This window comes from Platichthys flesus, chromosome 15 (genome assembly GCF_949316205.1).
Source record: "Platichthys flesus chromosome 15, fPlaFle2.1, whole genome shotgun sequence".
Classification (NCBI taxonomy): Eukaryota; Metazoa; Chordata; class Actinopteri; order Pleuronectiformes; family Pleuronectidae; genus Platichthys; species Platichthys flesus.
The window spans coordinates 14567293-14581284 of record NC_084959.1 but is presented as its reverse complement, the minus strand read 5'-3'; the positions used below and the strand labels follow the sequence as shown (position 1 = coordinate 14581284).

The 13992-nt window shown below is 42.1% G+C and overlaps 1 protein-coding gene across 1 annotated transcript in view; it reads right to left on the bottom strand.

The window, feature by feature from the left end:
- Window positions 1–13992, bottom strand: part of pcdh1a (protocadherin 1a) — a 77761-nt gene that overhangs the window by 23290 nt on the left and 40479 nt on the right. Inside the window, exon 3 of the mRNA XM_062405758.1 lies at window positions 342–561. Within this exon, the coding sequence (XP_062261742.1) occupies window positions 342–561 (220 nt within the window). The remainder of the gene's footprint in view (window positions 1–341; window positions 562–13992) is intronic.

Genomic DNA, 13992 nt, shown 5'->3' with positions numbered 1-13992 from the left:
CCTGCTGATGAGGAGGATGAAGGCACTGCTAATTCTTGCTAGCCCTTGATACCACAAACACACACACACACATGCACCTACACACATGCACACACAAAGCACCTAGCCAAGCACAGGTCCGCTTAAAAACCAATAGCCCCTCACACAGTCATCAACAAACACAGCAGGACAACGTCACAGGCTTCCACTCCAAAAAAACAGAGCACAAACAAGCCTCACAGAGGCATCGCACAATAACACCGCCGCGGACACACAACACGACGACAGCCAATTAAAAGCCATTGACACTTAAATACATATTCATGGGGAACACGGCAGAAAGGCAGGGATTGTCGTCGTACCATTTTCCGGGTGTTCGGTCTCTCCGATGCTGCCGTCTGGAGTGGTTCTCTCGTAGTGGTCCTCGGGCAGGGTCAGGGGTCCGATGCGGGGACCAGACGACGACTTGCTGCTGGGAGTCTCAGATTCCTCCAAGCCGCTGTCATAGTAGCTGTGCTGGGAGGCGTCCTGCAGGTCCTGCACGGGGTTGGCGGTGGAGAAGGTCACTCGCCGATGGGGATGCTGGACGAAAGGAACGAAATGTGACAACGTATTAATGTCTTTAGAACGAGGGAAGTATTGTTTCAACTACACTTTCTGTCTTTCTTCGTTTTATTGACTGATGGCTTCACTGTGCGCGTGTGGCAACAGGTACACCTCGGAAGCCCACAATTTAACGCTGCCATCTGAGCAGTTCTGGCCTCCAAAAGTTCACTCTTTAAAGTTAGAAAACAGTATTAAATATTCAAAACTCTTAAATATTAAATAGCTCTTTTGCTCTATCATTATTCTGAAGATTCCATAAAGTGGAACTATATGAACAGAGCGAGGCTATGGAATCCAATAATAGAAGTGCGCAAATTATCTGCAGCAGAAATTGAGCAAATTGAGACAAAACACACACACACGCACACAATTAAAAGTTAATATACCACAATGTAAATATCTCAAAAATGGGGCATGTGTTTGTATATTCTGTATGATTCTATCCTGCATGTGAAAAGAATGATTACAATTTGTATCTTATTATGTGTATGCATTGTGTACAAAATGAACACTGAGTTTATAGATTAATGTCTTTACAAAAATGGGTATTTTTGTAAAGACATTAATCTGAATCCTGGCACGTCGATACATTATCTAATATACTAAATTAGCAGGTGTTGATCCACGGCATAGAATGCAAAGACGTGTATTTATGTTATTCATTTTCAATCTTATCATGAGCTCCAGATGGAAGTGGCGTAGATAATGTATTGCAAAAAATAACAACACTATTTTCAGTAATTTCCTCAATAACATTTGTTTGGATAGAGGCAGAGTCTGTATATAGATGTATAAACAGATTTCCATCTCCTGAGGCAATGAATAAATACATGTGTGCAGACATGGAAGTAAACACTATAGGTACATATATCGAAGGGAGTCTTCCAGTGTTGTTAAAAAACACTTTTCTTGCTGTTATTACCGTGATTATACAGACAAAAGTTTAATTTCCTAAATCCGCCACTGCCAAATGAATTCTGATGACAATGATTGGTACACTAATCAGTTGCCCCACTGAGCTACTTCCTATCTCCATATTTTAATATTTCCCCTTTCCACAGCTTTTGATGTTTAACCGAGCAGAAAGCTAGACAATATTTATGCAATTTAACTATGAACGAATCCCAAGGAGATCCAAATAAGGGTAACTGAAAGAAGAGAGGAGGAAGACCAAAAAAAACAGAGCATTGGAATTATGGCTTGTGACAGTCGCTGTTTTGCAAACATTAGAATATATCATTGGATCTGCTTTCGCTGTTGCACACTGATGAGATCTGATGAGAGAATGAAAGGGCAAATGAATGAATAAAAGCACTGATGAAATCCAGAATCGGATAGCTTGAAGACCAAGAAACAGAGCGGCATTATGATAAATCATTCAAGATCGCACCCTTTATCAAATTGAATGGCTTGTAAATACAGTTAGGAGACCATTAAATTTCCTCTTCCGAAGATCAGTTTACTAATGGCTACTTACCACCGATCCACAACAGAAAGAAGACTCCTCGCGGTGCACATGCGATTGCACTCCCCCCCCCGTCCTCCCGTCCCCCTGCACGTGAGCAACCTCTTGTAAAAGTCAGGAAAGCACTGATACAGCAGAATGGGGGCCCTGCCTCTGCTGCACGAGCCCACCCAGATCGATACCGCGGGTCCGTGCTTTCTACCGTTCAACCACTTTTCTGGCAAACAAATCCATGCCAGAAATCATTGGAACCATCAGCCTTTTAGTACAGACACACCAGATATTGAGAAGTGCTTTTAGAGCTTAGGTTAGAGCTCTGGGTCTTAATACCATTAAGAGGCTTCAAAATGGCTCCAGAAACCCATTCATCTTTCCATCAGCCTTCAATCAAGTCATGTTTTTTTCTGTTTTTTTTCACAGGAAAGATGCATTTCGGGGACTTTCATCTTAATAATGAAATCTTAAGATCTGGGCTGCTTCATGTGTTTTTGTTCTTCCCGTGGTGATTCTACATTAGTCATAATAAAATTCTGTCTTGGGTTTCTTTGAAACTTTAAGATTTAAAGGAACTTGTATCCAAAGTTCGTCGAGCGCATCCCGCTCAGGCCCTGTTTGACATGGTCACATTTGAGTTTAAATTTCACTATATTAGGCTAAGATTAAGTTTTAATGAAAGCAACGGAAAGCATCATGGACTTACAAATCCTTGTTTGCATAACAAGAATGAGCCTGCTTAGTGGCATATGTTTCTTCTTTTTAATGGAAAATTCTTGCTACCTTTTAGTAAATGGAAATAAAGCAGCGCTCACAACATGGAACAAATGGAATGCTCATCTGGTTTAATTTGATTCTTGGATATTTGAACTGTTTCCACTCTTCAGATTGGATTGGATTTAAAGACGTTGACTTGGAAAAGAGAAACCCCATCCCTTCGAACGTTACCCATAAGTCAAAAAAAGAAAACCAATATCCGGTGGCTGAAATGAACAATTACAAACACGGGCTGCATATTAACTTTAGCTTCTGCAATGGTTTTCACTAAAATGACAAAAGGAAGGAGTTTGTTTTAGGCAGTATGCACTTTGATTGGTGCATCTAGACTCAGTTACATTGGGAATGTGTTTATCAGCTACGTGCTACGCTGAAAAATACTAAATAATAACTAAACATTTATCTTTCATTCAAGGATTTACAACAGACTAATTGATCTATTTCAAGTGTCACAGTCTGAGAGAAACTCGGAGCAACTCCTCCATCAAAAAGAAAATAAGACTGAGTTGTTGCTCAGTCGCTTCCGTGTTGTTTCAATAAAGTTGCCGTTGACTCATGCGGCTGGATATTTCAATGGTGCATTATTAAACACATGATCGCAGGCTTCTGAGACTCCGCCACTATTTCAATGTGAGGGGGGGTGGATTTAGTTGTTTAAATATGGATTCTTGCTTAAACTTCTCCTCAAGGCATCACTCCAGAGAGTCAGCATGTTTCCTGGGTATGATAACTAGCTGGGGCTGCAGAGATGGGAAATAGATTCTCCTCTTAGTCGGAGCACAAATCCTTTGCCAGGCCTTGGGGGGCTGCAGAGATGCGGCAAGACGGACGGTCTGAAAAGGGGGAAGCTGAGCGAGGAGTGGGGAGTTGGTCAGGCAGACACGGACGGCGCTTTGGCTGGAGGGGACAAGCAGAAGGATTAGATTCTGGGAGACTGGAGGCGGGGAGAGCGGGATTGTTTGGGCATTGTGGGTAGGAGTAGGAAGCTACGGGGCGAGGAATGAAAGAGGGGACAATTATGGTGACATCTGAACACAACCCCATTTAGATCGGGCAAAAGTGGCCTAATTTGTACGCCTAATATTGCAATGCTAAAGCAGATACAGACGGATTCTGTCTTCACAATGGGAGCAAGACACATTTTAACAGAGTGAAAAAAATTGCAATCATCCACTGCCCACCTAAAGTTCCCGCAGCACTTTGGAATCCTGATTTTTCTCTTGGCCTCCCAGAGAAATACAACTCCAGCTGCACATGCTGAGAGCTGAATATTTCAATCGATTGGGGCAACAAAAAAAAAGTCAGAGCAGCTACCAATTTCAAATGGAGGTCTTCTTTTTTGGAAATTAATAACTATCCACTGTATGAAGAGCATCTCATGGTCAAGTGTAATATGAAAAGTAATCAAGTTGACTTTAATATGAATTGGGTCAATTGTGTCCCCTTTTTATACAACAGCAAACCATCTATCCTCCACTGCATTAAGTTATTAAAAATACCCGCGTCCCCTTAGAGCTCGGATTGTGCTGCTTTTACTCCCTTGAACATAATGCACTTGAAAAAAATAGCACACGTACTGTACACCGCCACTGAACGTGAGTTCTCTGCCTTTATCCCCCCGTCTGTGAACTCGCAATTGCGATACTTCAAAAGACTTGGGTCAGTACCTGAACCAATCAACATCGTGATTACATGAGCCGTCTGCACAAAAGCAAGTTCATCTCATTTCCTGTATTTGTATTTTACAATAAACGGATGAAGTAGATATATTTTTTTTTTATACTTGATAAAAGAAAATCAGCTCCATGTCACCACCGTTAAATCTTCTTTTGAAACCATTGAAGCTTTGGTTACTTTTGCAGCAAACTGCACACGGAGAGGCCAAAGTGTTGATTGTTATAGATATTTCCCTCTACGTGTGGACACAGCGACTTGCATACATACCCTTCAGTTTCGCACTGTTAAGGCTGTCGCCTCTTCTGCATTTTTAGGTGACAAAACATGAAATTAAAAAGCCATCACGGAAAACAAATATTCTTTAGGCACTCTCAGGCCCAGCGAGGAGGAAAGGAAAATAACGGCGCATTAAAAGCCTTTTGATGTGCTCGCGTTTGAGGTTGTTATGTAAGATGAGGGGAGTCTTTGTTAATTAACGGAGCTATTGATGTAATATAAAAATAAAAGACATTTGACTTCATAAGAGCTGGACCTTCTCACCCTCTCATCCTTCAATTGATTTCTACAAGTCAACATAAAATATAGGCGCACGCATTCAGTGCACATGCAGGGGGGGGGGGGGGGGGGGATTATACAACGCATTGCAGTTACTAGTTCCTGCTTGAGAGTTGCCAAATCAGATATAGAAACAACAGGGTAGCCAAGGCTAACAACTGGTTATGGTTAAAGTGATAAGGAGATAATCAAAAGCGACAATCTGAGTGAATTAGGTTTAAGGCATGAGGGGAAAAAAAGAGACTTTAGAGTGCAGTTAAGGTTATGTAGAGAACGACGCGCCCTATCAGATTTGTGGCCTTCTGAGACATCACAGTGAATATTTCATTTATAAAATCAGATTAAAAAGAAGTAGAAAAAAAAAAACATTCATGGGTGGATTTTATATTCGATTAAAAAAAAAATTGGCTTCCGTACTGCCCTTTACATCAATTGGAAGCCGACATATTTGGTTAAAGTCGTGTCCAGAGAGCTGTTGGCCCCGTTAGCTGGCTGCTGCTGCTGCTGCTGCTGCAGAAAAACGTGTTTCAACCACCTCTGTCACTAATGTTGTCTGCTGTGATGGAGGACTTCTGCACCCAGACTAGATATTGCTATGGTGTGAAGAGTACGAGGATACATCTCCATTATTCACCCAGGCCCCGCGACTCGCCCCTTTGTGTCTGTATTGGAAAATATGTGAATTTGTCGTTTCCACAGCAACTGACACAGATGGGTTATTGTTAACGGTTATATCTAATCACTTTCGGATAACGCCGTGGACAGTCTGTCCTAAAGATTGGGTTTGAAATCAGAAAATAATGCGTTTGCCTCAAGCCTGAATGAAGGAACAAAGAGGGGTTCCCGGGGCGGATAGCTGTGCCGAAGCAACAAGAGGCAAAGCGTTTCGGTGAATGTGGAGCATCTCTGTTGCCTCTGCTGATTTGCACCGCTGACTCCTGATGGGACAGTGGAACCCCGTGCTACGCCTCCCGCAGCAGCCAGACTTCCCCCCGGTCCATTGTGAAAGCCCCGGGGCTACCTGACACCACTCTGCCGTCAGGTGCCCTGTCATCAAGCCCAGCCTCACTGATTGCCAGTGCACACGGCTGCTGGTACTTATGCAGATGGGAAAGCTTTTCCATCTCCTCTGCCACTTTCTGAGCCGACTCCTAGCAGAGTCGCAGGCGAGTTAGATTTGGCAATTGAATTTCTGCCTCCTGCTTCCAAGCACACTTTTTTAAAATATACCTCAGAAGATAATTGTAATACTCATACCGCTACTACTGCTACAACTAGAAATAATAATAATAATAATAGAGCACATATTACAATTCAGGGGATGATTCTATTATTACAAGTATACTTATACTACTCATAATACTTAGAATTCCACTAGTGCTAGTTAGTAAAGGCTACTACTACTACTGCTTATAATGATAATAATAATAATACTAATACAAATAATAATGAAAGTGGTTATTCTACTCTCCCCTCTATTTGATATGAATTTTAAAGAACACTACATTATTTATTACCTCTCAACTTCAAACAAAAAAACGGGTGGTTCCATATTTCTGCCAATCTGTTTGCGTCTCCAGTTATGCTTCCCTGACAGCCTGCTAAAATATATCTGGGTCAAAGTCAAACTGCATCGTTTTTTATGAATCAATCACTAAATAATCCCTTTTAATCAATCCACTTATCCGTTTTCTTCTGATGACACATGTGGTAGATCAGTGCAGAGCAGTGAAAAATAGATGATGTGCTACTTCTAAAACTAATCTAAAACTAATCTCCACTCTATTTCATTGTTATGTTAAAATGCAATTTTTCCCAAAGCTGAAATAATCAGCAAGTACCCTCGCGCTGCATTAAGTTATATTTCATTTTGTTTTCCAGTGGGTAACAAGCAATTTGTCACAGTTAGTTTGGAGCCAAATGGTTTTACTTAAATCTTTTATTACACAGAGGTATTGTTTAAGCTGAGTCACTGTGGCCGAGCAAAACTTGCTGAATATTCAGAAAAATTCTGTTGGGTTAGCAAAGCACGACGGCTGGGTGTCACAACTTTGAAGAAGACACATGAATGGGGGATAAAATAGGATGAGCTAGGGGTGCAGGCAGGGTGGCCTATCTTTTCCTCTAATGACTATAAAGTGGTGAGATGTGAGGCTGCAGAAATGGAAGGATAAAGTGTGTATGAGTGGAGACAAAGGAATCTCGAAGGAATCAAATCCGAGCCGATTTTTATTTCGTTTACGAGGGAGTGTTTTTCACCGGTTGGGAAGCCACACTACTCTGTGGGAGTGCCCCCAACTTTGAAAGCAGAAGGAATCCTATGTGGCTCTGTTTATCAATCTTCGAGCTGAGGTATATCGTTTGTGAACTGGAGCTGGAAGCCGGACTTTTTCCTATTGAATCACAGTTATGTGTCTCTCAGATATTATGAAATGGGTTTTCTGCCCATGTTAAAGGAAACGGCTGATGTCTCAGTGCCCCTGTGATATGAAAAATTCAATTTAAAAGGATGAGAGAAAGAATGGTGCACGGCCTATTTTCATTCCCCCACACTGAGCGATATGAGAATGATGTTCTATTGTGTGGAGGAAATGATGCCAATCGTGCTGCGGAGAAATTCCTTCATAATTCAATTCAATTTCGTCTAAATCCCAGTGGCAAGCTCCTCTGCCAAAGAGCGGCGGAGTGACGGAGACGAGGAGGGAGGGCTTGAGACCAAGATGGAAGAAGAGCGACTAAAGATTGAGACTGAAACACTGGGGGGAAAATAGAGAGAGTCGGCTAGACACGCTGAAAGGTAAGAGGAGGAGACGGTGATACAAAGTGGAGGGGAAGCAGATGGAAGAAAAATGTTTTAGTAATGATTTTTTTGATCACGGTGGCATTTTAAGTACAGCCAACTAATTTCCTCTAATTACTTCACCGCAGTGTTTGACAGAAGCAGAGAGAAAAATCATTTTTTTCATTGAAAGCCAACAGGACAAAGTGTTGATTTTAGTCGATCGTCGTTCAACCTGCCAAACCAGTGGTGTTAGATGGTAAATCTATAGTATCTCCATCTTCTGTTATTTAAATTGCAGCGTTAGTTACAAAATGAGCATCTTCGACAGCCCCGAGAATTCCCCCAGTGTGGGACCTAGAATTTCCATTTAGTTAGAGCGCTTGCAAGTACATCCTGTCTCTGGCATTTTGGGCGTGTGTGCAGGAATCAATGAACTGCTGCCTCTGAAGGCACAGAAAAAATGAGCTGCACCAACAAATATGACAATGAACGAGTGCACCTCTCAGTGTATGCAGCAAGCATAAAACCATACGGACTGAGGCAGTCGCAAAGGAAATGCATATGGAACTGATTTTTATTTTCCATTCCTCTATTATGTCCTCCATTCTTAACCCATCTCCTGCTCTCTCGCTCTCTCGGTGTCTCTCTCCACATGTGCACACACACACACACACCCACATCCACACCCACACACACAGTTGTTTTTGTAGGTGCAATAGCTCCAAGGCAAGCAGCGTGGAATTGGAGTCTTCAAAGAGTCTTGGATTATCAAAGAGACACAGCTACCAGAAAACTAGGGGACACGCTAGAGAGGGGGAGGGAAGAACATAAGCGAGAGGCGGGGAGGCGGAGAGAGTGCAGAGGAGTCAGCATGGGTTTGGGTGGAGGATGAAGTGATCAGACAGGGGAGGGGTGGTGGGGGGCGAGCGGGGTGGATAAAGACCAGGAGTCCCTTTTGTTCACGTCCTGCTAATGGAGAGAGAGAGAGAGAGAGAGAGAGAGAGAGAGAGGCTGGAGCAAATGCATGAAAAACACAATCACACAGCCCTTAATGGTCTTGATGGGCGAGAATGGAATTGCATTCTTCACCGTCTGCGTTGCCGCACATTGTGGAGTTTTCCTGCGCCGGGACTTTCATTTCACTGGGAGCACAGGCCCCGGAAATACGTTGTCACAGTAAAACCAAGTATTACTGCAGCAGGACCCGCCATGTGTGAATATAGCTGCCACATCTAATGACAAATCTGACCGTTCACGCCATTCCATAAGACAGGATGTGGGAGTGCTGGTGTGAATGCATCACCCTCTGACAAAAATCTCTCCGTCAGCCCCTCTGTCCCACATTGAGCTATTGATGTCTCTCTTTTTTTCTTTTTTCATTACGAGAGAGTATATGAAACTGCTTCTGGTCCGCTGTTAGCTGCGGGGCATCATCCAGCTGTGCCCCTCCCACAGGTGCCACACATACACACACCTCCCGCCTAACTGGTTTGACCTAAGCTGCACTCATTTAGCGTCTGATGAGAGTGGGAAGCGCGGCTAACACACAACAACAAAAAATATAAATCAAAAGTCCAAAAAAGCAATCTTGGATCTGCACAGGTCTTATTGTGAAAGGTGGGTATTTGTTTGTCCCTGCTGCCTGCACCAGTTTGGTAATACTCTGGCATGCCATGACTTCACTTGTTCTGACACAGACAGTGGAGAGTTGTGTCTACGCTGCATAAATTGTTGAACTCTTTTCTGTGTTATTTGAATGGCTTCGGTTAGCGAAAGCACGCAAGGACAGGGAAATAGACAAAACCCAAAACCACATTAACGGGAAAAAAAACATGATTTGACTGGTGTTTCAAAGCCACAGCTTAATGTACCTGACACAATAATACATTCTGTAAGTTTCACAGCTTGCTTGCTCAATATTTAATGATCAAATAATTGTTGTGTGTATGACCCTCAGTTGAATTACAATAACATACTTTCCTTGACTTTGAAAGGATGTCAAGAAGATATATCAAGTCAGAGATGATTGATCAGATTGATACGAACAGAAGATATTTGGTGACATGATGATAATTGGTTAATTACAGGGAATAAGCAGGAAACATTCCAACTACATGTGGCTCGGTCTCCTCAATTATTTTTAGCAGACACTAATAGAAGTTTGTTCCATCTAAAATTGTAAACGTTTTCCCTTTCTAGCCCTGGTGATTGGCAAATCTGGGGGACACACTGTGCACATCTGATCCACCACTCCCTCTCCTTTGCTGTCGTAAATCATGCTGATGATTTTTTTTGGGGAGATTAGGAGAATAAAATCATAATTCATAGGGGGCATATCAGAAGATCAGCCTGTCGCCTGCGTCTGAATGAGGAATGAGCATCTTGTTGTTCTTTAGTATTGGTTTAAAAAATAATGTGCTAAAGATTTCGGCGCATCAGCAGCGCATTAGACTATCACTAGCATCAGGATTTTGAAAAGATAAGAAACTGTCTGTTCTGAAGAAAGAACCACACAGACTTGAAGGAGGTTGTCTCTTTTGTGGAGGAGACAACAAAATGTTTTCCTTGCCGCTTTTTTCCTAAAGAAATGTTTTTATGTTTTTTATTTTCATAATATCAGGACCTTGTTTTTGTAAAAATAAAACTTAATTCTTGAAATGTGTGCATCCTCTGCACTCACTACAGCTTGAGCTAGGCTTAGCATGGCATTCTGCTAACACAGCTCTAAGCTTTAAGGGATAGTTGGACCATAGCATCATTAATTCCGTTAGCATTAATACTTACGGTACTTTTAGGCTAAAAACCTGATGTAAATTATGCTCTTTTGAGACGATTTCAATTTTTCAGTGAACTATCCCTTTAAAGTGTTCCTGTTGTGAAGTTTGGCCTCACATTGCGTTCATCAATCTTCAGGCTGGACCACATATTCTCCGAAAGACTGCATTCAGCAAACCAGTATACCAGCAATGTTAGTATACCATGATGGTCTACCATGACGTATCGTTACACCAGTAGCAAATTAGCATTTTTCTAAAATAATGAAACAAGATGATGGAAGGGGGAAAAACACAAATGTAATTTTCTTTGGTGTCAAGAGAAATTTGGAGGGGGGGTGGGCTTTAGAGAAGGGATCAGTGGTAGATTTTAATTGGGAAGGGCACAGGATTAAAACTTTGATTGGTTTAGGGTTTAGATAGTTGTGTCTCTACAGACACTCTCATTGTCTTAAGCTGAGGGGACTAAATATGCTAATATGAGTGAGCTCACAGGACCAAAAGAGAAACCTTAAAGGATGAACACGATTTTTTGAGTTTGGGGTTTGCAAGCAGAGGGGCACTCTGGGAAGAAACCAGTGTACCGAGCAAGAAGCAGAGAAAAATAAATGGAGGAGAGAATATAGGGGAAGATACCACTTTTTGGTAGAAAAGATAGTGAAACAAAAGAAGGGTGAAGACTCCCAAATAAACAAGTGAAAACAGCTGGAGAGTGACAGTTGGTTGAATACCTGTTTAATTCTACCATTTCATCCATTCGGCATCAAGCTTTAAATCATAATTTGAGCTTAAATATCTTCTCGGTAATTATTGAAATACTGTTGCATTTTAATCTTTTTTTTATATGTTTCATTTTCCCCACAGTTAAAGGGTCCAAGTTCAGGCTGACGCGTTCCCATTGCAAGTTTCATATTTTTCTCTTTGAGTGATTAAACTGTGAAAACTCTGGTTTATTTTGCTTAATCCTCTGCCCTAACATTAACACTCCCTCAGAGGCCAAAGAACATTTTCAGCCGGATTTTTTCCAAGCAACCACAACAACGGTTACACTTGGAAGAGAAGTGTTGTGAATTAGAGTGACTACATTGCATCTTGGTACCGGGCCAGGAGGATGCAGGGTAAGTGAGCAGCAGCTCAAGGGAACTAGAAGTGTCTTTCATTTATCAATCTTGTTTAACTTTCATATATGTTGCATAGAATATCGTATTCACCATCAGCTATTATATACAGCAACATTCAAACTGCTTGCACAATGGAACCACTGCAGTTATGCTTATATGTATGTTTTTAAGGCATAAAGTATATTTTAGGTGGCATATATTTGCACTTGGTGACTTGGCACCTCTGAAACGAGAACATCCTACAAACACTCCCTCTTTGGTGAGAGAGAGTGAGTGCTTCACTGGTGGGTAGAGAGAACACACTGGTTACAGCAGGAGGAGCTGCGTTAATATGCTATGATAGCAGGCAACCTTTACCACAACTATGAAATATCATTTACATGAATCAGACCTCTAATACTGTGCTGCAGGTAAAAAAAAAAAAAATACCCAAAATTATCCAACACTCTCAACCTGTGCCAGAATTCAGGCTTGAAGTTGAGAGGCCCTAATGTTCTATGCCAAAAGCAACGGAAACCAAATTTTTACCTAAATGTCTGGAATGTGCCCCACAGTTAGTCAGATCACATCTGCTGAGCAGAGGCTTTGGCAGCATTGCAAATTGCGATATCTCTGTATGTTTAGCGTATGGGTTCAAAGCCCACTAATGGTCAACTGCAGCTATGTATTTTTTTTTTCATATCTCAATAAAATCCAGAGGGCAAGTTTCCAATTCAATCACAGAGAGCCGCGGCGCTAAACAAAACTGAATCAAATGCGAGCGCAGTTTAAAGGCAGGATAAATTTAAAAGGAAATGCATGAAAAAGAATAAAGTCAATGGTGCGATTTCAAACAATGCTGATGGTGGGGCGAGAGAGGTCCCACAACACACTCGTCTCTGAAATAAATCGTTTTTTTTTGCCCTAAAATGCTTTTTTGGTATCAGTTGTGAGCCTTGTCTCACATGGAGTTTACAATACAGTCTCTACTTGTTCTTGCTTGCAAGATGCAGTTGCTTCGAGATCTGTGAAAACCAATCAATATTTAGTGTTTTTAAGCCCAGAGCAGAAGTTGCACAGTCACCACACCTTAATAGCTGTCTGTGGGCCAGTATACACTTTGTCAGTGAAGTCATGTCAGCAAAGAAGGGTAAGCTCAATTGAGCAAGGTTTTTGTCAAGTACCCACTCAGAGGCTCTGATACTCCATGAAGTGTATATCCATTGCAGATTGTCAGCTCGCGTCTTCAATGCATTTTCATTCTCCGCTTCTTATGATATACTGTAACATAAGCGTCTTCCAAACTGTCTCCCTGAAAGACGTATCAGGAGTTAATAACACCAGAAGGGAAAGATAGACACAGAGGAAGATGGGTGGATGGGGGAAGTAAAGAATCAGACATGAGAGAAATTAATCCTCAATATCCACTCCCTGCTGGGTACCTTATTGCCTCTCAAACTTCCCATCTTCAGAGTTAATATCTCTATTGCTGCAGCATCTGGCTGAGAAGCATGCATATACTTCCATTTGTTTGAACTGGAGCATAATTGGATTGGGGAGAGGGATGAAAAAGCCTTCAACCCTACTTAAAACTTTTTTTTTTTTTTTTTCTGGCTGTCCTCTAGTGCGTGCATGAGAGCGCGCAATCCTGTGTTTCAGTGTGCGTGCTCATGTGTGCGCCTGCTATTAATAGCATCTTTCACGGTCTTGCTTGTCTCGATTTGTTACCCCGCGTCCGAGATGTACCGATTGCCAATAGATTCCCGAGAGCTAAGCAATTTCAGAAATGTGTTTGCATCTCATTGTTGCGCCCAAAGTAATCCAGTGGATGCAAGTGGATGGGGAGCTCTCATGCTCCTCCATCTTATCATGGAACCGAAAAAAAAATCATGCTTAATTAGATTCACAGTGACCTTTTTCATCTCTGGCTACAAGTGCCCAGCCACTGCCGAGGCAAGACGTGTTCTCGACATTGATCTTTCTGCAGACCCGGGGATTGAGGAGAGCCCGGCGCAGTGAAACGAGGCAGAAAAACAACATATCAAAAATCATCAGATGAAGAGATTACTCTGTTTGAGTGAGCTGCTCTGTGTGTTGAGGCCTTTAAGAGTTGGTCTGTTGTTGTTTTTTTTGCGAGGAGAACTCTATAATCCACCTACTGCATCTCAACGATAGTGCAAACAAACTCACACACAAGTATAGAGTCCTGCCCTCCGCGCCGTCGCCCATTTGCCAAACATGCGCGCGTAATCCGCCCGCATCTCTCGTTCCTACCTCCGGTCG